The 24,396-nt window shown below is 41.3% G+C and overlaps 2 protein-coding genes across 2 annotated transcripts in view; one reads left to right on the plus strand and one right to left on the minus strand.

The window, feature by feature from the left end:
* LOC129764841 (uncharacterized) overlaps positions 1 to 18,325 on the minus strand; it is a 433,851-nt gene extending 415,526 nt beyond the window's left edge. The window contains exon 1 of the mRNA XM_055764364.1: positions 18,067 to 18,325. The gene's annotated coding sequence lies outside the window, so the exon portion shown is untranslated. The remainder of the gene's footprint in view (positions 1 to 18,066) is intronic.
* On the plus strand, positions 3,395 to 8,908 carry LOC129766837 (uncharacterized). Its single transcript, XM_055767438.1, has one exon. The coding sequence runs from the start codon at positions 3,395 to 3,397 to the stop codon at positions 8,906 to 8,908; it is 5,514 nt and encodes a 1,837-aa protein (XP_055623413.1).
* Positions 18,326 to 24,396: the final 6,071 nt, after the last annotated feature.

Here is a 24,396-nt window from a genome sequence, read left to right on the forward strand (position 1 = left end):
GCACTAATTTCCGTCATAATCGCTAATTTTTGTCGCAAGCATTGATTACCCTCATATGTTCTGACGGAGCATGAAGACGAAATGGGAGCGGAGTGAGAGGAAATATTGCTCTGGTCTTTTTTTACACGGTACCCAAGTAAAAAAAACCGCGTTAATTGGAAAATCCGCGTAAAAAGAAACGCGCTGATTGAAAAATCCGCGTTAATTGGAAAATCCGTAAAAAAAACCTCGTACCAACCGCGTAAAAAACCTTGGTGTATACAAAAATCTTACTTACTTACCATTAACTGACGACATTTAATGGTTAAAATGAATTTAAATAGAAATGAATAAAAATAATCCCGACCGATTCTCGCTTTCAAGCGCCTAAAGTGGCCGTACATTGTCTGTTCGGTGACTAAATATTTTGGTTTGAAATTCGCACGAACACTATTTTATTTGCCACTCTTCAATTATCAACAGTGGCAAACAACGTCAAACGTCGAAGATGGAAAAAAATGACTGTATTATTTAAGATAAACTAACCATATACCGACAGGTTCAAATAACAGACCAAAAAAATATTTGAGGTATCCAACAACTGAATAATTGCTTGTCGTGTTTTGTGTCTAATATATTAGGCTGTCAAAAAAGTCCTGCGGTATTTTTTTTGAATTTTCATTTGTTCATAAAATTAGTTACAACCATCTGTTTTAAGTCAAATATGCGCCGTTTTGTTCGATGACTTGTTCCCAACGAGATACCAACTTCATAATACCCCTGTTATAGAAGCTCGCTTCCTTATTAGCAAAAAACTCGGATAGCCAATTTTCACAGGCCTCTTTTGTGGCTAACTTCTGACTACCTAGCTCGTTCGCCATGGACAAAAACAGGTGGTAGTCACTTGGTGCAAGGTCCGGACAATACGGCGGATGCAAAAGAACCTCCCATCCGAGCTCCCGGAGCTCGGCGCGTCACCAAAGAAGTGTGTGGCCTGGCGTTGTCCTGATGGAAGACAATGCGGCCTCTGTTTATCAAAGATGGCCTCTTCTTCATGAGTGCTACCTTCAAGCGGTCCAGTTGTTGGCAGTACAGGTCCGAATTGAGCGTTTGGCCATAGGGAAGCAGCTCATAATAGATTATTCCTTGACAATCCCACCAAACACACAGCAGAACCTTCCTGGCCGTTAATGAGGGCTTGGCCACCGTCTGAGCCGCTTCAGCGGGCTTCGACCACGACCGTTTGCGCTTCACATTGTCGTAAGTGACCCACTTTTCATCGCCAGTCACCATCCGCTTCAGAAACGGGTCGATTTTGTTGCGATTCAGCAGCGATTCACATGCGTCGATACGGCCAAAGATGTTATTTGAATCCAAGCTTCTTCAAATGGTTAATAACGGTTTGATGACTTATCCCCAGCTCTTGGCCGATGCTACGGCTGCTACTATGCCGGTCTTTATCGGCTAATTCAGCGATTTTGTCACAATTTTCGACGACAGGCCTTCCGGAGCGTGGCGCATCTTCGACGACCTCTACCCCAGAACGAAAACGTTGAAACCATCGTTGTTCGGTGGAAATGGAAACTGTATCGGGTCCATAAACTGCACAAATTTTATTGGCAGCTTGAGATGCATTTTTGCCATTTTGTCATAGTAGTACTGTAAAATATGTCGGATTTTCTCTTTATTTTGCTCCATATTTGCGACACTATAACTCACGAACGACTTAACCAAACAAAACACTGTCAAGGACTATATTATAGCGCGCAAAAATACCTTTCCAACAAGCTATAGTATGACTCGATACAACGAATACAACTAGAACTACGCGCTTACAACGACACCTCGCGGAAATAGCGCAGGGCTTTTTTGACAGCCTAATATTTGATCAGTACAAATATTTGTCTTCGGTCAAACAGTGTATGAGCACCCTTAAACATTTTTAGCACTTCTGTGGTTCTGATCTTTAGTATAGTTGTCGAATAAGCTGATGGAGCTTTGCGTAAATTCGACAATTGACGGTACGGGCATGAAAGCACACTAACGGATAAAACAAATGTGTGGGAAAATGGAAATAATTCCAATTTTCATCAATTTTAACCGTTCACAAATAAGGGAATGGTAATGCACAGCATATCGAACGAATCTAAGAGAATTTACTATTCTATTGGTATGCAAATCATCAGAATTCGTTCGTAGCGAAAATAGATATTAACGTTAACTTCATTTCATAAGAACGTGACCTGAAGTAGGCCTACGTCAATAAAAACCACAACCCTAATAATATTTTATTGTGTATTATACATCAGTGCGCCTCTCAGTTTTGACACTTTTTTGTTTACATTTTTTCTACAACATTTTGGAGCTCTAAAGCCGACTTCTCGTGACCTAGTGAATTGTTTTTAAAACTTTGAAAAAATGGGCGGACACAACATTTCAATACAGTTCCGAGATCTTATTTTTTTTTTATTTTTGTTGTCGAACCCACCGTGCAACAGACGGCAGTTCTGACAGGAGGGACTAGTGAATTCCGGGAGCCCTAGACAATTGGCAACTGCCATTCAATGAGAGTGAGACGGAACAGTCAGTTGACAGCTCAGTGTATTAAGAACAAAAACAAATGGAAAAAGTGAAGATAATAGAGTGAATAAAAGGAGTAGAAGGATTTATAGCGGTAATTTGGGAAAATTGAAATATTAGGCAGATTAGAAAGGTATTAAAATAGGTGTGAAAAGCCGAAGTAACAGTATGTATGATGATATGGAATAGGAATTGAAATTTAAAATGAATTTATCGCAGATTGTATATTGAACCCGAGGATTGGATTATGTTGGAAGGATAGATTTATTCAGGAAAACGCAAACTAAAATGTAAGAAATATAACATGTATCAAGACAAATGAATATATTCAAAATATATTTCAGCTTTAAAGCTGCTTGAACAGTAACGGCTGCTAAAAGACGTGTTGAGATTTCCCTATCCGGTCCGATTCTCGGCAACATTCTTTAAAGATTTTACTTGACTACAACGCGAGAAGATGGAATCTAACGCTGATCCGAACAATAATCACAACTGCGGTAGGTGCAATCGGTCTGATTCAGCCAACAATATGGTAGGATGTGATTGCTGTGGCATGTGGGCCCATTTTGACTGTGTCGGAGTGACGGATTCTATCGGGGATGCTGAGCGCAGCTGGAAATGCGATAACTGCAAGGTTATAGAAGTGTCCGAGGTATCGAGCCATAAATCTCGCTCGTCTCGTCGTAGTAATACCTCCCACCGATCACAACAAGAGATTCAGCTAAGTCTAACGCAATTAGAAGAGGAAAGAAGATTACATTTGAAACATCTGGATGAAGCAGAAGCAGTAAGGAAAAGAAACATCGAAGAAGAAGAGAAAGCCCGCCTGAAGCGAATGGAAGAAGAGCGGAAATATTTAAACGATAAGTTCGGTCTACTAAGGGCGAGACTAGGCGATGCCGGCACTAGTAGGGATAGTAATGCAAGCAGCAGGAGGAGCCGTGAGAAAGTACAGGAGTGGTTGAGTAGGGAACAGGATGGGAACAATCCCTCCACACAGGTTCCCCCACTTCATGACCAGACGAGCGCCCAGCATGCAGCGATTCCAGCGTCGTTCTCGCAAATCAATGCTTCCGTGCAAGCAACGACCATAGACCCCCCGTTTAGTGTCATGTTGCCGGTTGGTGTATCCCGTCAAGAAGTCGTACAAGAAACTGGACAAGTGCCGCCGAATTCTACTTCTACCCCTCAGTTCTCTCGAAGTCGACTTGGTCCAATTGAATCGCTGCAGCAAACACCGGTGTCGAACATTTCCTCCACTGTTCCAATAAATTATTCAACGGCAATTACAGTTCCTCAGTTCATTCCAACTAGTTCGTATGTGATGCAAGGGAATCCACTAATAAATGGCTGCGGAACGAGCGATTATAGGCTCCCGGGAACGATGGCTACTTCATCCGGTTTCTTTACTGCTCCACCATTCACTGTTACGGTTCCTTTATTGGTTCATCCACCACTGCCAGCTACCACCACCACCCTTCCGCCATCCGTATTTTCGTCGTTACCCTCTGCTGCTATACCACCACCACCAGTCGTGAGTTTACCATCCATCTCAAGCATTGCAGGGTCTTGGATGCCTCCAAATTTTGCGCGTCAAGGAGCCTTTCAAGGAGGAATTTACACATCTGCAGGTTCAGGAGTCCAGCCCGTTTCGCAAGGTTTCCCAATGATGGCAACTACTCAACAGGGAAACCTCGGTCCGTCAGCAATTCAACTCGCAGCTCGCCAAGTGATGTATAGAGATCTACCGAAGTTCACAGGAGATCCAGAAGAGTGGCCGATGTTTTATAGCGCCTTCTGCAACACCACGGAGGCATGTGGTTATTCCGATGCGGAGAATTTGTCCAGACTTCAGCGATGTTTGGACGGTCCTGCGTTACTTGCGGTTAAAAGTCGTCTCCTCTTACCTGAGTCGGTACCATACGTGGTTGAAACTCTGCGAAAAATATACGGGAGACCAGAAGTACTAATCTTCTCCTTACTCAATAAGTTACGAGAGGTTGCAGCACCAAAGGTCGATAACCTCAGGACGGTGATTGAATTTGGGTTGGCAGTACAGAATCTTGTGGACCATATGAAGCTTGCGCAGCTTCACGAGCACCTTTGTAATCCTATGTTGCTACACGAGCTGGTTGAGAAGCTGCCAGCCATTTGGAAGATGCAGTGGTCTGCCTACAAGAGAGCTTGTCCGAACGTCAACTTGGCCACGTTTGGAGGGTTTATGTCCGACTTCGTGAACACAGCTTCCGATGTGACACTACCAGATCTAGCAACGCTTTCGTTGAAGTCAACCAAACAGAACCACACCAAGTCGAAGCTTTTTGTACATACACAAAGCTCACCTGATGTAGAGGAAATTCCGGAATCAAATCCAATCGAAGAAATGTCTAAGAAGACCTGTGCGTACTGTTCCAACCCAAATCACGAGATTCTATCGTGTGGACCGTTCAAAGCGTTGGATATAGATGCCAGATGGACGGCGATGCGTCAGAAAGGATTGTGCAGGATCTGCTTAATTCCCCATCGGAAGTGGCCATGTCGATCCGGAAGAGAATGTGGAGTGGACAGATGTCGACTCCGTCACCACGAGTTGCTGCATTCTCGCACAACTGTAATGACGAACAGTCAGTTTAGAGCCAGTTCAGCTGCCAGCGGGAACGGGAACGTAGTACACAACCATTATCATCAAGTATTACCATGTACTCTTTTTCGATATTTGCCGGTGACAATCGAAGCAGGGGAAAAGCGCGTCCACACGTTTGCGTTTCTAGATGACGGTTCTTCATCTACACTAATGGAAGCGGGAATAGCTGCCAAACTTGGGTTAGAAGGTGCAACTGAATCACTCTGGCTCAATTGGACAGGCAATATTAGTCGGGAGGAAAAAGATTCGAAGCGTGTTTCAATCGTCATCACCGGAGAAGGTGGGAAGAATCGTTTCCAAATGAACAACGTACGCACAGTTAAGAGACTCAACCTACCAAAACAAACGCTACAGTATGATGCATTAACGGAAGCGTATCCACACCTCAAGGGTCTGCCGGTGCGGAGTTATTCGGAAGCAATTCCGGGTATTATAGTTGGACTGGAACATGCACGACTACTCTCCACTTTAAAAATTCGTGAAGGCAGAGGTGACGATCCAGTGGCAGCAAAAACAAGACTGGGCTGGTGCATCTTTGGTAGAAGTTCTGGTGTGGGTCAATCCTTAGAACGCCTGCATCATCATTCCGAGCAAGATATGGGGAATCGTGAATTGCACCAACAGATGAAGAAATTCTTTGGCATTGAGGAAGCTATAATCACGGTTAAACCTGAAGCAGAAGTTGACAAACGTGCCAGGGAGATTATGGAGAATACCACACGACGAGTAGGGCTTGGCTTCGAGACGGGTCTTGTTTGGAAGCACGACGATGTAAGCTTCCCGGATAGTTTCAAGATGGCAGAGAGGAGATTGATCGCACTCGAGAAACGACTGGAGAAAGATCCTGCGCTAAGGCAAAAAGTTCACGAGCAGATCGTGTCATATGAGGAGAAAGGATACGCTCATCGAATAACCAAGAATGAATTGGATTCAACCGACTCGAGCCGAGTTTGGTATTTACCCTTAGGGGTCGTACAAAATCCCAAAAAACCCGGCAAGATTTGTCTGATCTGGGATGCAGCAGCGTGTTCTAAAGGCGTTTGTTTTAACGACATGTTGCTCAGAGGTCCAGACCTGCTAACGGCGCTCTTTGGCGTACTACTCCGTTTTAGACAGAGGAACATTGCTATCTGTGCAGACATACGAGAAATGTTCCACCAGATACGCATTCGAGACCTCGACAAACAGGCGCAACGGTTCTTGTGGAGATTTTCCCCTGATATGCTTCCACAGATATTCGTCATGGATGTGGCAACGTTCGGCGCCACCTGTTCGTCTAGCTCGGCGCAGTTCGTCAAGAACAAAAACGCCGAGGAACACGCATCAAAATACCCGAGAGCAGCGCACGCCATTATTTACAGCCACTATGTTGATGACTACCTGGATAGTGTAGAAACTGAAGATGACGCGGTACAGTTGTGGAACGATGTTAAGTTGGTCCATGCTCGAGGTGGATTTGAGATCCGCAATTTCGTCAGCAACTCAGATGAAGTTATGCAGCGAGTGGGAGTGAAGGATTGTCCTGCAAATAAGTCGTTGAATCTGGATCCGTTGGGAGAAAAGGAGCGAGTTCTTGGCATGGTGTGGAGACCTGACTCTGACGATTTCACCTTTGAACCTTCTTTAAAGCCGGAAATTTTGAAGTTGATTGTAGATCGAACAATTCCGACGAAACGTCAGGTGCTACGAACAGTGATGTCGCTGTTTGATCCCCTTGGACTGATAGCACATTTCGTGGCACAAGGGAAAATTCTTATGCAAGACATTTGGAGATCGGGTACAGACTGGGATGAACAAATTACCGAGCATCTATGGGAGAAATGGTCTAGGTGGAGTCAACTCATTTTAGAGTTAGATGCAGTAATGATTCCAAGGTGTTTCTTCAGAGGTGCTAATAGTGGAGCTCTCAACAGCGTTCAACTGCATGTGTTCGTCGACGCTAGTGAAGAAGCATACGCATGCGTAGCATACCTACGAATTGTCGATGGTGGCATAATAAGATGTGCACTTGTAGCGGCGAAGTCAAAGGTGGCCCCGCTTAAGCCTCTTTCCATTCCACGATTGGAGCTGCAGGCCGCGATGATAGGTAGTCGTTTGGCAGACAGTATCTGCAAACACATAAGTCTCCCCATCAGTCAACGCTTTCTCTGGCTTGATTCCGCAACGGTGTTGGCCTGGCTGCGTTCGGATAGTCGACGTTACCACCCGTTCGTGGCATTTCGAGTAGGGGAGATCCTAAGTCTAACCACCGTTGATGAATGGCACCATCTGAAGTCCAAGCACAACGTGGCAGATGAAGCAACCAAGTGGGGATCTGGTCCTAGCTTCGATCCAGAAGGGCGATGGTTTCAGGGACCACTATTTCTGAGTAAATCAGTTGAAAGCTGGCCAGTGAGCAAAGGAGAGATACCTCCAGCTACAGAAGAGCTCCGGGCTGTTTATACCCACCATCATTCGACGTTCCAACCACTTATCGAGGTGAAGCGTTTCTCTAAGTGGCACCGACTACTACGCTCCACCGCGTACGTACTAAGAGCAATCAAAAGGCTCAAAAAGCAGCAGCTTCGTCCTTGGATATCATGCGATGAGTATCGTGAAGCGGAAAACCTGCTTTGGCGTCAGGTACAAATAGAGTGCTATGCGGATGAATATACATCACTGCACTATAATCAGCAAAACCCCTTGGCGAATCAAATGAAACCGTACATGTGCAGTCAACTGTACCAGCTAACACCGTACATAGACGATGTAGGAGTTATGAGAATGAACAGCCGAATAGGGGCTGCACCAAACGCCCCGTTCCAAGCTAAGTATCCAATCATTCTTCCAAACAATCACCATCTAACGTCCCTCCTCGTTAACAGCTACCACTGCCGCTTTCTACATGCGAATAACGAAACTGTACTCAATGAGATGCGACAGCGTTTTCGTATACCATCTCTACGAAACTTGATCAGACGAGTCTCCAAGGAATGTCCATGGTGTCGAGTCAACAAGGCGGCCCCACGGCCCCCGATCATGGCACCGCTTCCAACAGTGCGTCTAACATCATTCGTCCGTCCATTTACACATTCAGGAGTTGATTACTTCGGGCCAATCTTGGTGAAGCAAGGTCGCAGTCTTGTCAAGCGCTGGGTAGCATTATTCACCTGCCTTTCCATAAGAGCGATTCACTTGGAAATAGTGCATAGTCTCACAACTCAATCGTGCGTGATGGCTATCCGACGATTTATAGCGCGCCGAGGAGCACCAGAAACCTTTTATTCCGACAATGGCACCAATTTTATCGGAGCGAACAACCTATTGAAGGGTCAGCTTCGGGCGGTCAACGAACATTGTGCAGCGACGTTCACCAACGCTAGGACGAAATGGCAGTTCAATCCTCCCTCCGCACCACATATGGGTGGTGCCTGGGAGCGCTTGGTACGCTCGGTCAAAACGGCCATGGCCACAATCAGCGATCATCCCCACCATCCCAGCGATGAGGTGCTGGAAACAGTTGCACTGGAGGCTGAAGCAGTGGTCAACTCCAGACCTCTAACATATGTCGCGTTGGATTCATCTGATGCTGAGGCAATCACTCCGAATCATTTCCTGCTTTACGGAACCCGTGGTATTGATCAACTACCAACACCTTTAACTGAAGGCGTAACGACACTTCGAGACAGCTGGAAGTTGGCACAAGGTCTAATCGATAAATTTTAGAGGAGATGGATCCGCGAGTATCTACCAGAATTGGCGAGGCGTACGAAGTGGTACCAACCAGTGAAGGCATTGGAGATAGGAGATCTTGTTATAGTGATCGATGAGAACAAACGGAATGGATGGATGAGAGGCAGAATCATCAACGTTACAGAAGGGAAGGACGGTCAGGTACGCAAAGCTGAAGTCAAAACGGCGAACGGAATAATAACACGACCAGCGGTGAAGCTAGCATTGCTGGATATCGTAAAATGAGTTACGGTGGAAGAATCTGGGCTATCCCGGAACTACACGGAAGGGGGAATGTTGTCGAACCCACCGTGCAACAGACGGCAGTTCTGACAGGAGGGACTAGTGAATTCCGGGAGCCCTAGACAATTGGCAACTGCCATTCAATGAGAGTGAGACGGAACAGTCAGTTGACAGCTCAGTGTATTAAGAACAAAAACAAATGGAAAAAGTGAAGATAATAGAGTGAATAAAAGGAGTAGAAGGATTTATAGCGGTAATTTGGGAAAATTGAAATATTAGGCAGATTAGAAAGGTATTAAAATAGGTGTGAAAAGCCGAAGTAACAGTATGTATGATGATATGGAATAGGAATTGAAATTTAAAATGAATTTATCGCAGATTGTATATTGAACCCGAGGATTGGATTATGTTGGAAGGATAGATTTATTCAGGAAAACGCAAACTAAAATGTAAGAAATATAACATGTATCAAGACAAATGAATATATTCAAAATATATTTCAGCTTTAAAGCTGCTTGAACAGTAACGGCTGCTAAAAGACGTGTTGAGATTTCCCTATCCGGTCCGATTCTCGGCAACAATTTTTTTTATAGATTTCAAATTTTTTATTTTTTTATTTAAATTTTTTATTTATTTTATAGATTTCAAAAGTAACGATCCAAGATTCCCACGGTAGTGATCACCTACCAATAATTTTATCGATCGCTAATGAATCAAGCTCTCATGAGTCAGTCAATATTTCGTATGACCTCACAAAGAATATTGACTGGAGAACATTTGCGGAAATAATATCTGAAGCAATTGTTTCAATGCATGAACTTCCTCCACTCGAAGAGTATAACTTTATATCGAGTTTGATTTACGAAAGCGCACTTCAAGCTCAAAAGAAACGTGTACCGGCTACCACTTTCCGACGTCGTCCTCCATCACTTTGGTGGGACAAGGAGTGTTCAAAGGTCTACCTTGAAAAATCATCCGCTTTCAAAAAATTCAGGAAAACTGGATTAGTGGAATGGTTTCTAAAGTACCAAGCTCTAGAAGCCAAACTAAAAGGTTTGATTAAAGCAAAAAAGCGTGGATATTGGCGGAAGTTCGTCAATGGTTTGTCAAGGGAGACCGCTATGAGCACTCTTTGGAATACGGCTAGGAAAATGCGTGGCTGGAACCATACAAACGAAAGTGAGGAATACTCTGACCGTTGGATTTTTAACTTTGAAAGGAAGGTTTGCCCCGACACCGCTCCTGCACAATACATCGTACGCGACATTCCACTTCAAAGCGATTATGAGAATTTTTCGATGGTGGAATTCTCAATTGCCCTTCTCTCATGTAACAATTCAGCTCCGGGGTCGGACAAGATTAAATTCAACTTGTTGAAAAATCTTCCCGACTTGGCAAAACAGCGTTTGCTGAACTTGTTCAACAAGTTTCTGGAGCTGAATATTGTCCCGCATGACTGGAGACAAGTGAGAGTGATAGCCATACGGAAACCCAACAAGCCGGCTTGCGATCACAACTCGTATAGGCCGATTGACATGTTATCCTGTATTCGTAAATTGTTAGAGAAAATGATTCTACTTCGTTTGGACAAGTGGGTCGAAACGAACAATTTGCTGTCAAATACGCAGTTTGGCTTCCGCCGAGGTAGAGGGACAAATGATTGTCTCGCGCTGCTATCTTCTGAAATCCAAATCGCATTTGCTCGCAAGGAACAAATGGCTTCCGTTTTTCTCGATATCAAAGGGGCATTTGATTCAGTTTCCATGGAAATTCTCTCAGAGAAGCTTCATAATCGTGGACTTTCACCAATTCTTAACAATTTCCTGTACAATTTACTGTCAGAAAAGCACATGATTTTCTCTCATGGCAGCTCGAAATCTTCTCGTTACAGTTTTATGGGCCTACCACAAGGCTCCTGCCTAAGCCCCCTCTTGTACAGTTTTTACGTCAATGATATGGATGATTGTCTAACTAGAGACTGCACGCTGAGACAACTTGCAGACGATGGAGTTATTTCCATCACGGGTACTAATCCCGTCGTTCTGCAAAAGTCGTTGCAAGATACCCTGAACAATCTGTTCACGTGGGCCCTCAAGCTAGGTATCGAATTCTCTACGGAGAAAACTGAAATGGCCGTTTTTTCTAGGAAGCACGAACCCGCCCAATTCCAGCTTCACCTATCCGGCAAAACGATCCAACGCTCTATGTTTTTCAAATACCTGGGTGTATATTTTGATTCTAAGTGTACCTGGGGGAGACATATTGCGTATTTGAAACAGAAATGCCAGCAAAGAATCAATTTTCTCCAAACAATTACCGGAACATGGTGGGGTGCCCATCCAGGAGACCTCATTCAGTTGTACAAAACAACGATATTATCAGTGTTAGAATATGGCAGTTTTTGCTTCCGATCAGCTGCCAGGATTCATATTCTCAAGCTGGAGAGAATACAATATCGTTGCTTGCGTATAGCCATGGGGTGTTTGCATTCGACACATACGATGAGTCTCGAAGTTTTGGCAGGAGTACCCCCGCTTACTCTTCGGTTCACAGAATTGTCCTACAGATTTCTCATCCGTTGCAAGATCATGAATCCATTGGTGATTGATAACTTCGAAAATCTACTCCAACTGATTCCTCAGTCAAGTTTTATGTCTTTATACCATGAGTACCTTACCCACGACGTGCACCCTTCACCAGGCATCTCCAACCAAGTTTGCTTCCCTTACTTCTGCAATTCCTCTGTCATTTTTGATCTGTCCATGCGACAAAAAATCCATGGAATCCCAGATCACCTACGCTCCGATTCTAATCCGCCGATATTTTCGGCAGAATATGGGGAAGTTGGATCTGATAAAATGTTCTTTACTGACGGTTCATTCATAAACGGGTCCACTGGCTTCGGCATCTTCAATGAAAATTCCAGTGCCTCTTTCAAACTCAAAGATCCTTGTTCCGTGTATGTCGCTGAACTGGGTGCGATATATTACGCATTAGGGATCATTGAAACATTGCCCATCGACCACTATTTTATTTTTTCAGACAGTCTCAGCTCAATAGAGGCAATCCGCTCAATGAAAGTTGATAAACGCTCATCTTATTTCCTAACAAGAATAAGACAACTATTGAGTGTTTTGGTCGAAAAATTATTCAAGATTACCTTAGCATGGGTTCCCTCTCATTGCTCGATTCCGGGGAATGAGAAAGCGGATTCGCTAGCTAAGGTGGGCGCTTCAGAAGGCACAGTTTTTGAAAGGCAAATTGTTTATAATGAATTTTTCCACATTCCTCGTCAGTATACGCTCGTAAGTTGGCAGCGCATGTGGAGTGGTGATGAGTTCGGTCGTTGGTTACACACGATTATCCCTAAGGTCTCGACGAGTGCATGGTTCAAGGGATTGAATGTAGGTCGTGATTTCATTCGCGTGATATCTCGGCTTATGTCCAATCACTACAACCTAAACGCGCATCTCTATCGCATTGGGCTCGCAGCAAACAATCTTTGTGATTGTGGCGATGGCTACCACGACATCGAGCATGTTGTCTGGTCGTGTATCCGGTTCCATGCTGCTCGCTCTCAGCTCTCTAGAGCACTGAGAGCACAAGGCAGACAATCGGATATCCCCGTCCGGGATATCTTAGGTAGCCGGGATCCTGATCTTCTGCTTCATCTATACCTGTTCCTCAGAAACGCCGATGTCAATGATGTTTGATGATGTTTCCTTCGTTGTGTCCCCGTTTCATATCCCTCCTATCCGATCGATAAACTTTTACTTAGTCGCGGCAATACATACACACACTCTTTACAGATGCACGGGCCGAAGTTTGTGCAGTCCACTGATCATTCAACAAGAGCCAAAGGTTGTACCGCTCATGACAACTCTACACGAGCTGATGATTGCGCCGGCTAGTGACCATTCTATCCTGGATTCCTCGAGTCGAGAAAGACGCACCACGCTAGATATGGGGTACAGACTAGGGGGGCGTTACTGATTAATGGTCAGCTGCATCCCAATAGGAAGTATCCCGTGTCGGGCACACGTACAGAGCATCGAAGACTGCGACATACCAATTATGAGAACACTTGTAATACTAACCTCGAGTCAACCGCGAGTAATCGGTTACATATTACTAACATAGTCTAAGCAAACATTGTCAAAATATTGAACTCTCGGCCCCGTTAGGCTGACGCCATATGAGCCTTAATAAAATATATATTTTGGATAAAAAAAAAAAAGTAACGAATATTAACGGAAAATAACTGAGGAGTATAGAGTGAACCGTAGAGCAGTTCAGAATATTCACCCATATTCCGAAATCCGATCGGATTTCCTAATATGATTGACATTTGACGATTTGACATTTACATTCTGCAATCCGTACGAAATTCAAATCCAATCGACATATACAAAAATGGCAACATTACTTAACACAAAACACACGTAAAAAAGTCATCCGTATTCGTGAAGCTATTCTATAATAAAATAGCTGAACCGAATGCAGTTTCAAATTGTTCAAATTAAAATGATGAATATTACTTGATGTTATTTGAGAAATCTCTTCACAAAAACACAACGCCAAGCTCAACGTTGTCATTGTCGAATTGTGTGGCAAGGTTGCCAAATTTGCACAACACAATAGGATTTGACGCGATCGGATTATAGAATGTTACATTGTGCTACTTTCAAATCCGATTGGATTCCTGAGTAGAGGTGATCGACTTTTTGACTAACTAAAGTGACCGTCCCAAAAACACCCCCAATATATATCCAAATTTTAACAAAAACTTATAATTTTTTACTATTCTTGATTTCAGTCAATGGTATAGAAAAAAAAAACTTCTAAGCTCATCTTGCCAGATTCGATTATTTCTTTTTTTTTAATCGTAATTTACATGATACGGCATAAAAAAAATCCACTACTGTAACAATAGTTTTTTTTGTGTATTTTCCATAGGAGTACCCCTCCCTTTTGACACGTTATTGTTCACATCTCTGACAAACATAAATTTTGGAGCTCTAAAGCCAGCTTCTTCAACCAAGTAAATTGTTTTTGAAGCTGTTACAGAAAGGTGCAGTCACAAAAATTCGATGCATGTTCGAAATCTTATTATACGTAACTTGGAGCGTAACAAATCTCAACAAAAAATAGCTCAGAAGTATGGGGTAAGCCGTGAAGCATTTGTTCCGCTTCCAAAAGATGACTCAAGTTGCTATAAATAGTTGTCGGTGACGGCGGAATTTTCGTGAAGTGTCGACATCTGGCTACCAAATATTGTTCAGGAATCTTTGAGTTTTTCACAATAATTTCAATTTTTACTGCGTTGAAAATGTCGAGTTTGCAAATGAGCACTATTTGCGGAAAATTTTTTGATTTTCTGATTTTCCATTGGATGAAAGGTGCAGCTGAACCCCATGAGCAGGATTATTAGGTGGAGCAGATGGCAGAATTTGCGAGCGTAGTGTGCACTGCCAAAGCTACTTTTCACATTGTGACGTCAATATTTGTGTTTACATTCAATTGCCTCCCACATTCATGCGAAAAGGCTTTTTTTCGGCAAGTTTTTTATGAATTAAAAACAGATCTTTTCGTGGAGTATTCACTGAATATCAGTGTAAGGAGACAGTGTGCAGTGGATATTTGTGAAATGGTGTCGGAAAAGATGAACAAAAATAACATTTTCGAGTGTCATTTTCACTCTCTCACCTTCATAGAAGCAGACGAACATCGCGATGATATGATGATATTTTGAAGGCTCCCAGTACCAGTGTATGTGATTTGAAAAAAACAGTTTACAATTAAGCAACATTTCATTGAAAATTCTGCTATTTCCGAGAACTAAGAATACGACTGTACTCTGGACGTTTTTGCTCCTTAAATGATGGGAATTAGCCACAATACAATTATCATCTATTGAAAAACAATCAATTACATGACTTCATGAGCATTTTGGCTCATGACATCATCAAATTGTTAGTTATTTTAATATTGTTTCGTTTCTTTCATATACATTCCATATTGAATGCAAATAATGACTACACCGTATTTTGTTCACCAATCCAAATATACTCTGCCTACTGCTCCACCTCATATGTACCTCATTGAGCTGAACCGTATCAAATGTGGAAGTTTATGGTGGCTCTGCACCATCGGCTAAGTTTTGTAGGTAACGGTTCGGACAATGTGATAATTTCCCGTTTGAAGCTATCTACTGTCGAAAAACATCCGGATTATGCAACCAGACACGAGCCGATAATATTCCATCATCACAACGCTCGGCCTCATGTTGTTTTTCGAGTCAAAAACAATTTGAAAAATAGCGGAAGACAAATTCTTGTTCATCCGCCTTATAGGCCCAGATCTTGCCCCTTCCGACTATCATTTGCTTCGATCGATGCAGAACGCTTTGAATGGAATTTGCTTTACAGCGTATCAAAAATTTGGTTGGATTCTTTCCTGGCTTCAAAAAATGAACGCTTCTTTCGTGACGGAATCTGTAAATTGCCAGAAAGATGGGAAAAGTAGTGGCTAGCGTTGGCCAATACTTTGAATAATGTATAAATCAATTTATATAATTAACCCGGCTGACCCGGCAAACTTCGTCCCGCCCAAAATTTATTTTTTGTAATCAATACCTTCAAACATTCACGTTTTCTTACTATGAGCAAGTCCATCGGTCCAATCTTCTATTCGTCCCCGTTGAATTTACTTTTTACTATAAAAATTCCTAGTATTTCTAACAAAACTCATCATTATATTATCAGATTATTTTCAGATACAATTCTCGTTCAAGATTTTTCAACCACTTGCAAATAACATGTTTCTCCGTTACATGGAATAAATGTTTTATACAGAAAATATGATAGAATAAAGACAGCCCTAAATCGGACAATTCCTTCCTCGAGTTCTTCTCTTATCAACACATCCGGCGATCCTTTTTTGGTTTAGATAGAAGAAGATATAAGAATGCGTTTCAACACATTGAAATCCATTTCCTGTTTCGAACAAAGATCAATTCCGCTAGCGCAAACATCAAATGAACTAACAGCACTTGTCACTATGTAATTGTATGACATATGGGAATTTGATTTTCCGAATTTTCTCTTTTTCCTTCAGAGTTTTCCAAAAATTTTCAATTGTCATGTTTTGTTGGAATATTTTTGGTTGAAATATGTGTAATATTTTTATGGGACCCCTCTCCATTCCAGAGGAGGGAGGGGTATCATACCATTATAGAAACATTTCTCATACCCAAAAACCCTCACATCCCAAAATGTGCTTGATTAGTTTTCGAGTTATGCAGAAATTTGTGTTTCATTTGTATGGCAGCGCACCCCCACCCCCCCCCCTTAGAGAAGAGGGAGGAGTATCCAACCACCGTAAAAACATTTATTGTATCCTAAAACCTGCACATGCCAAATTTGGTTTCATTTGAATGATTAATTCTCGAGTAATGCAGAAATTTGTGTTTCATTTGTATGGCAGCCACCCCTTAGAGAGGGGGGTGGAGAGTCTAACTACCATAGAAACATTTATTGCACCCTAAAACATCAATATGCCTATTTTGGTTTCATTTGCTTGATTATTCCCGAGTAATGTAGAAATTTGTGTTTAATTTGTATGGCAGCCCCCCCTTAGAGGGGTCTCAAACTATCACGAAAACCTTCCCGGGCCCCAAAAACCCCTACATACCAATTTTCATGTTGATCAGTTCAGTAGTTTCCGAGTCCATAAGAATCAGACAGACAGACAGACAGAAATCCAGAAAACCAATCGGGCCAGCCGGATTAGATTGTTCATTTTATAATGGCTTTAAACTTACTAGTAACAATAGTCAACCTCTTCTGACTACTATCTCAGAACAGAGCACCTTTACTGGTGTACACTTTCACTTCAAAAATTTCGACAGGGAAGCCATTAATTGTAAGAAAGACAGATAGGAGATAGGTATACAGTGAAAACGATACATAATACTTTGAACGACTAATTCTATCAATAAGTGTACTATAAAACTATAAAAATTATAAAAAGCACTAATTTTCACTGATCAGGCCGATTTTGAATCAATCTCCAGTTAGCATTAATTAGGCGGAAATTTTTTTTCAATAATCTCATATACATAGATGTTGAATTGATCTGAAAATTTCACCGATTTTGTTCAGACCTTGCATATTTTCCTAATCGAAAAATTTTACAGCCATATGCTTTTAAATCACTCTTAGTGTGCATCATCCCGAATTAGGGTGGTCATGAAGATAGGGTTTATCGAATTGCTGAATAAGCCCATTTTAGAAAACTTTGATTTAATTTAAACAGAGCGAAACAATTATTATCTTAGTGGATATGAATTCAAAAACTGCATTCATTCTCCAAATATCACTATCGAAACCCAAAACAGATTTGTTCTTTTTGTCACAGAACAAGTATTTGAAAACATAAGCTTCAACGTGGCGATTCTTTTTTTAAAATACATTCGAAAACAGTACGCCTTAATTCTTAGTACTCAATTCTGAAATCTGAAATCTAGATTCAGCAGAATATTGCACTAACTATTCTAAAGTAGTTCTTACTTTTTCATCACGTCAGAGGATATAGAGTACACTTCCAATTATTTGGCGGTTCCGTAGTTCACCGAGAAAAAAAACCCATATCGATGTGTCGCAGTGGCTGACCTTCATTCAATATATAATTAATGAGAAAATATGATTATTTATTTTCGCTTCCCACGCTTCCAGTTTCGAATGTGTATACTTCCTTCCAGTGAATCCTTTTCTTGTTATGTGTATTCCGTTACATTATATAAATCACACGGAAAATCCTGTTACATTTTCACTCCAAAGCATTACCCCTTCCAAGTATTCGTCGTATGATTTATACGACACAGCGGCAAACAATAGGAATATACTTACGACGGTCCTGAGTTAGCACGAATTCGGCAAATCTTCTCCGAGGTCCGCAGTAAGATATCCTTAGAAACACAAACTTCGCAAAGTTGTTTCACCTACACGAAAGGTTACTATCACTCTTCCACAATATTAGCTGAAATTCGAGCTTTCGAATGATCATTTCATTCCACCGAATTACTCATAATCACTATCGGCAAATGAAGTGAACTTACTAAACAAATGACATCGCATCATTTTTCCCTCGGGGGAATATTCCATAACTATTAATGAAGGCAAGTATTCCACAAGTGATTACCGGATCCGAGCGCGTGCTACCGAACCGACCGAAAGGAATAAACTAAGCTATCCGCGGGCAGAATAAATACTACTAACCCTCATTTGCTGTTCGCTGCCTCACTGCCTCGTGGCCCTCGTTTCCACCCATCGCTGGCGTCCTTCTTCCCATTCCAGTACTAGCCAGCGCGGGGTAGTATGCCACTGAGGGCTTATCCTTTTCTCTACTACAACCTACCACCTACCACCCACCACCCCACTAGTAACCACTGACGGCGGGGATAATGTTCCAACCAATGGACCTATAAACACCCGCTCACAGTCCCGCCTTGGGGTGGACTATGGCTCGGTTTTATTGACAAAAGGATAATCAGGATATGCAGCTTATCAGACCGGGTGTATGCATCTTGTTACCAGTTGAATGATGCGAGTGCGTGGTATAACCAACCCGGTATCGAATTTCCAATCGCTTTACACACGTCGATATGTCGCCCACTGCACTTGAACATCATATAGTATGGGGAAAAAAAAGTTTACGTTCAACATAGGGAAGCATGTCAAGTCAAAAATGTTTTAGCCAAAAGGGCACGAAGATCCCAAGCAAAAAAATGACTTATTGTCATCGTTCCAACAAATCGAAAATCGACTTTGCTCTCACTCTGGTTCCAATTCATGTTTATCCTTTAATGTGCACATTCGGCATACAGTGTTGGACAAAATATTCGCTACCATTCATACATAACGTTTTGTTTGAAGTCTCTCAATGGTGCATAAATGGTGCTACGATCAAAATTTGAACATCCCTGTTGTACTGCCCATGATTGCATAGGAGACGTAATCGACAACACCATTAGTGTTGGGAAAACGCATTTTTGTTGTTTTTTGCCTACAAGCATAACCATGCAAATTTCCTATAATATGATCTGTCCAGTTGAAGGATATTATCGGCAAAAAGAAGGCCTAGGTGATTTTGCGGATTATAACATATTTTTTGTCAATTTGAAAACGCTTGCGTCTATTTATGCGGACAATCAATCGTTTTAATGAACATTTGTCCGCATAGCTAGACGTAATCACCAGGCTGCTCTGTTTGTAGCGTTAGTATTTACAATTCCGATAATGGTCAAAACGTCTCCGTCGGTAGTTTCAGTTGTTATCGGATAAAATCAAAAAGGTTTTGACGAAATTTAGTGAAATGTCTGGAAAAGGTGCTTTTGATTTGTTGCGAGTTTATGATATTCTTTTCACCTGAAGAATACTCTGAGATATGATAAAAACAGCAGGTTCGTGTTTTTTCAATTAATTGAATTTGTAAAGGCAATCTGCCACGTTGGTAATTTTAGCAACAAGTTTTACCAATATCACGATCAATCGCATAAAGATGGTGGAGTGACTTACTCTAATGGTATGAGTAAATGCTGAGTATGTGGAATAATTCAATGTTGAATCCGAGGAGTTATAATGCTAAGAACCAATATTATTTTAATTTTACTACTGATCTGATTGTTTCATTATCTAATTGAAGATTCAAATGCAGAAATTTAGGTTATTATAACTTTAAAAAACACAATTGTTTCTCTTTGTTCATCGTGTACAGAAATTATATGAGTAATATATATATATATATATATATATATATATATATATATATATATATATATATATATTAATATATGTAATATATATGAGTAATTATATGAGCAGCGTTTCAATGGTTTCTTATATTCATCTATTAGGAAACACTAAGTAATAGTATACTATCGTGACAGACATGTTTGGACTCTACAAAGAATGTGATAGCACATAATACTGGTAATTGATAATTTTCGATCGATGTATGAAAGCTGTATGCAATTACGTCTGTTATGCGGACAAACAGTGATTTTTCGGGAATGTTTTTTCAAAATTGCTCAAATGTTTTCGAACAAAAAATGTTTGTTTGCATGTTGAGCAAACGTATTACATTGTGTAGAATGCGAAACAGCGAAAAAGTTGATTTTGTTCATTATGTCGTTTACGTCTCCTATACAAACATGGGCAGTGTAGGTGCTTGCGTGAATCACGCGTCTATTTTGATTGTAACATGCAATCTGTTGTTGTGCTCCCGTGGCCGAGTGGTTAGCGTCATAACTAACATGTCGGGTGTTCGGGTTCGATTCCCGTTCTGGTCGGGGGAATTTTTCGTCAAAGAAATTTCCTCCGACTTGCACTGTGATCACGCGTATTCTAGAGCTTGCCACTCAGAATGCATTCAAGGCGTGTTATTTGGCATAGAAATCTCAACTAAGTACTAATAAAAATGACGCAAGTAATACTACGTTGAGACGGCGAAGTTCCTCTAGGAACGTTAGTGCCATTGAAGAAGACGAAGAAGATGCAATCTGTTGAGCAGTAAAGTAATGCGGGGCAAAGGTGCGCACTTAACTGTTGTCGTCCAATAACTCTTGAAATAAAAGCAAATAAAATTCCGTTTGCTTACCAAATTGAAACTATATATATATTACCTTCGAAACGTAGCACAAGCATTTCTCGAGTTGTGTTTGTAATTGGACAAATACCTATTTTAATACAAAAATACAAATGCGCACCTTTGCCCCATACAAAGGTGCGCACCGTACGGGGCAAAAGTGCGCACTTATTGAATTGAACTTCTGAGATAACTTATACAAAAATAATTACTTTATCATCAGAAGCGGGAGAAGCATCATTACTAGAGAGTATAGGCACCGTCCAATAGGCAGGAGGGGGGTGTTCTATGGTTTTTTATGGGTGGAGAAGAGTGGGTGTTATGGTCAAACATACCACGTGGAAATTTTTGGGAGGGAGAAGACTGATAATATAAGGTATCCGAAAATGTCCAACATTTGAAACAGAATTTGTTTTTATTAATAAACTAGCTGACCCAGCGAACTTCGTCCCACCCAAAATTGATATATTGATATAAATCATTTCGAACACTCAAGTTCCCACAGAATTTATTTTGATGTACATAATCTATACTCGCGGTGTATAATTTCTTTATTGACATATAAATCTGATACAGACTAAGACGCATCAATCCTGATACTGACTGTTAAAATCCGTTGCTCCGTTCTTGAGTGAAGAACTCCGTTCGTGAAGAACGGACACCAAATCATTTTTATTGATATACAGGGTTTTCCATTTCGGGCTTCCGAAAGTATACAGCCCCGCGCTGACAACCGTTTGACATAGTTGTCAACCAAAGCATCATATCGTCAGTTGAATGTCTGCCATTTTACAATATAGATCGTTTTAGCATCGCACAACGTGTTAATTTTGTTAAATTATACTATAAAAATGATGAAAAACCGGCAAATGTTTTTCGAGAATTACGGACGGATTTTGGTCGTCATGGACGGCCTACAGAGCACACAATCGCTAATGTAGTGCGTAAATTCGAACAAACTGGATCCGTAACGGATATTGTGAAACCTGTGCATCATCGTAATGTGCGTTCGGCCGAAAATATTGCTGCTGTTGCTGCCAGTGTGGAGGATGACCCGAATGTTTCGATTCCACGGCGTGCTCAGCAATTGGGCTTGTCAAACACATCATTGTGGCGGATTTTGCATTTGGACTTGCACCTACATCCATATAAAGTCCAACTGGTACAAAAATTAGAGCGTGGTGACCATGGAATGCGTCGGGCATACGTCGATTGGGTGAACGAACAACAGCAGCAAAATGCTGAATTTTCACATAAAATTTTCTTCAGCGATGAGGCACATTTCGAGCTCGGTGGCTATGTGAACACCCAAAATTTCCGTATATGGGGCTCAGAAAATCCACACGTGATTGTTGAGAGGCCATTGCATCCGCCAAAAGTCACTGTTTGGTGCGCATTATGGTCTGGTGGAGTCATCGGGTCGTATTTCTTTGAAAATGAGGACGGCGAGACGGTAACTGTGAATGGTGAGCGCTATGGCCGCATGTTAACCGATTTTTTTTGCCACAAATTGAAGATATGGATACGGATGACATGTGGTTTCAGCAGGACGGCGCCACGTGCCACACAACACGACCGAACATGGCCATATTGCGAACGAAATTTGAAGGACGCATAATTTCGCGTTTTATTGATGCCAATTGGCCGTCCAGATCATGCGATTTGAACCCGCTAGACTTTTTTTTGTGGGGTTATGCGAAAGACCGTGTCTATGCCAACTCTCCGCAAACTCTCGAACATTTGAAAGACAACATTCGTTAAGTTATGACCGAGATACCGCCCCATATGTGCCGAAAAGTCATCGAAAATTACCTGTTCCGGATCAAGGTGTGCGAGGAAGCCCTAGGTGGACATTTGAATGATGTTGTATTTCACACATAATGACATAAACCATACTTTAATTTGAAATAAAAGTTTCATCGAAATTCGAATTTTAAGTGTGTTTTATTTCAATTTATTTTCGGAATTTAAAATTGGAAAACCCTGTAGATCAAGTTTATAAATATATAGTTACCTTCAACTGATTTATTTGAAACTCATTGTTGACAACAAAACAATATTTATGTGAACTTCATTGTGAAAACATAAACATAAACGAAACATTGAATGCTTGGTGAAAATAAAAACAGTTTTGATTTGAAATTTATTTTGAATTATTTTTAAGCAATTGTGTATTTTTCTTCCTCATCTTGGATTTCGGTTCTAGAAATAAATCACTCACTGATATGATCCTCTTCCTCAGAGCTGATTCAGAAATACCGAGGTCTGCCGCAATCCGACGCTCCGAGACTCCCTCCCGAAGCCTCTGTCAGGCCATTTTGAGCATTGCTGTAGAGCATTTCTTCAAATTAGTCTTCTTCTTGTGAGCCCCGTTAAAAATTTGGTTGAAAACATTTTGAATTTTTTTTTCAGAGCAAAATTCTGATGCGCACTTTTGCCCCACATCTACTGCGCACCTTTACCCCACAAGTAATTTTTGAACTAATCGAATTTAAAAAAAAACTCTTGAACTTTTTTACAAAAACGAATACGCACTATCATCTACTATAGAATGAAGGTTTCTCTCACAGTGAAGTTTCGAACTTACCAGTTATTTTAGGTAAGTTAATCGTCATCTCCAAAAGTGAAAAAAATAGATCAACACATCGCAAAACTATTTTTACCTCATAAATTTTTGCCACATTCATGAAATGTATCGTGTTTAGCTGCTGCTGGTGTAATAATGTATCAAACGAATACATTGTTGTCGAAATTTTATGCTCGTTTGCTTCAAAAAGGCCAATGCGCACTTTTGCCCCGTGCGCACCTTTGCCCCGCACTACTCTCTATATATTTCGTGGCATTACGTGGATGCCATCAACATCGTCAATAATTTCTATGCCAATCAATCATACTAAAGCTAAAATTTAGTTTAAAATTGGCCTTTTAAACCTAATACAGATTTTTGAGAAAAAGCTAAGAGAAAAGATTTTTTCAGACCAAAAATACAGATCTTGATTTTGTCAGGCCTGCTAAACAATAGCTTATTCCTTATACAGTGGATTGATCATGATCATGAGGGATCTCAACTGGGGATAAAATATTTGAGGTATGCATGGGAATCGATAGCTGATGTGTGGAATAATCTAGCGATCGTTGGATATTCCCTCAAAGCAGAATATATTGAGTTCGCAAACTTCAAAATCGATGAAGCGGAATTAGTACGATATTGAGCCGAGTGGTTTGCTCGTTACGGACGGACATCCCAGGACCTTTTGCAAGTATTGAAATGTAACGAGAGGAACTGCTGCATTGAACCAAGGAGTAGTGTAAATCAACATCAATTTATATCAGGCCATGTTACTCTCGGCTTAGGGCCAGATGGGTTGAAAGCACCAATCCCATCCGATGTCAGCATTTATCTCTATGTTTGTCTATGTTTGTTGAAAATTCTATGAACTTGTCGAAAGTTCTTCCGATCTCACTACTTGCATATGAGGTACTTCCGTAAGAACATTTGATTCCAACCTGGGCAGATATCTATTTTTGACGTGGGACTACGTCTAACCGGAGTATATGGGGGGTAAAATGAAAACCTAAACACAGAACATGCA

The sequence above is a fragment of the Toxorhynchites rutilus genome, chromosome 2 (assembly GCF_029784135.1).
Source record: "Toxorhynchites rutilus septentrionalis strain SRP chromosome 2, ASM2978413v1, whole genome shotgun sequence".
NCBI lineage: Eukaryota > Metazoa > Arthropoda > Insecta > Diptera > Culicidae > Toxorhynchites > Toxorhynchites rutilus.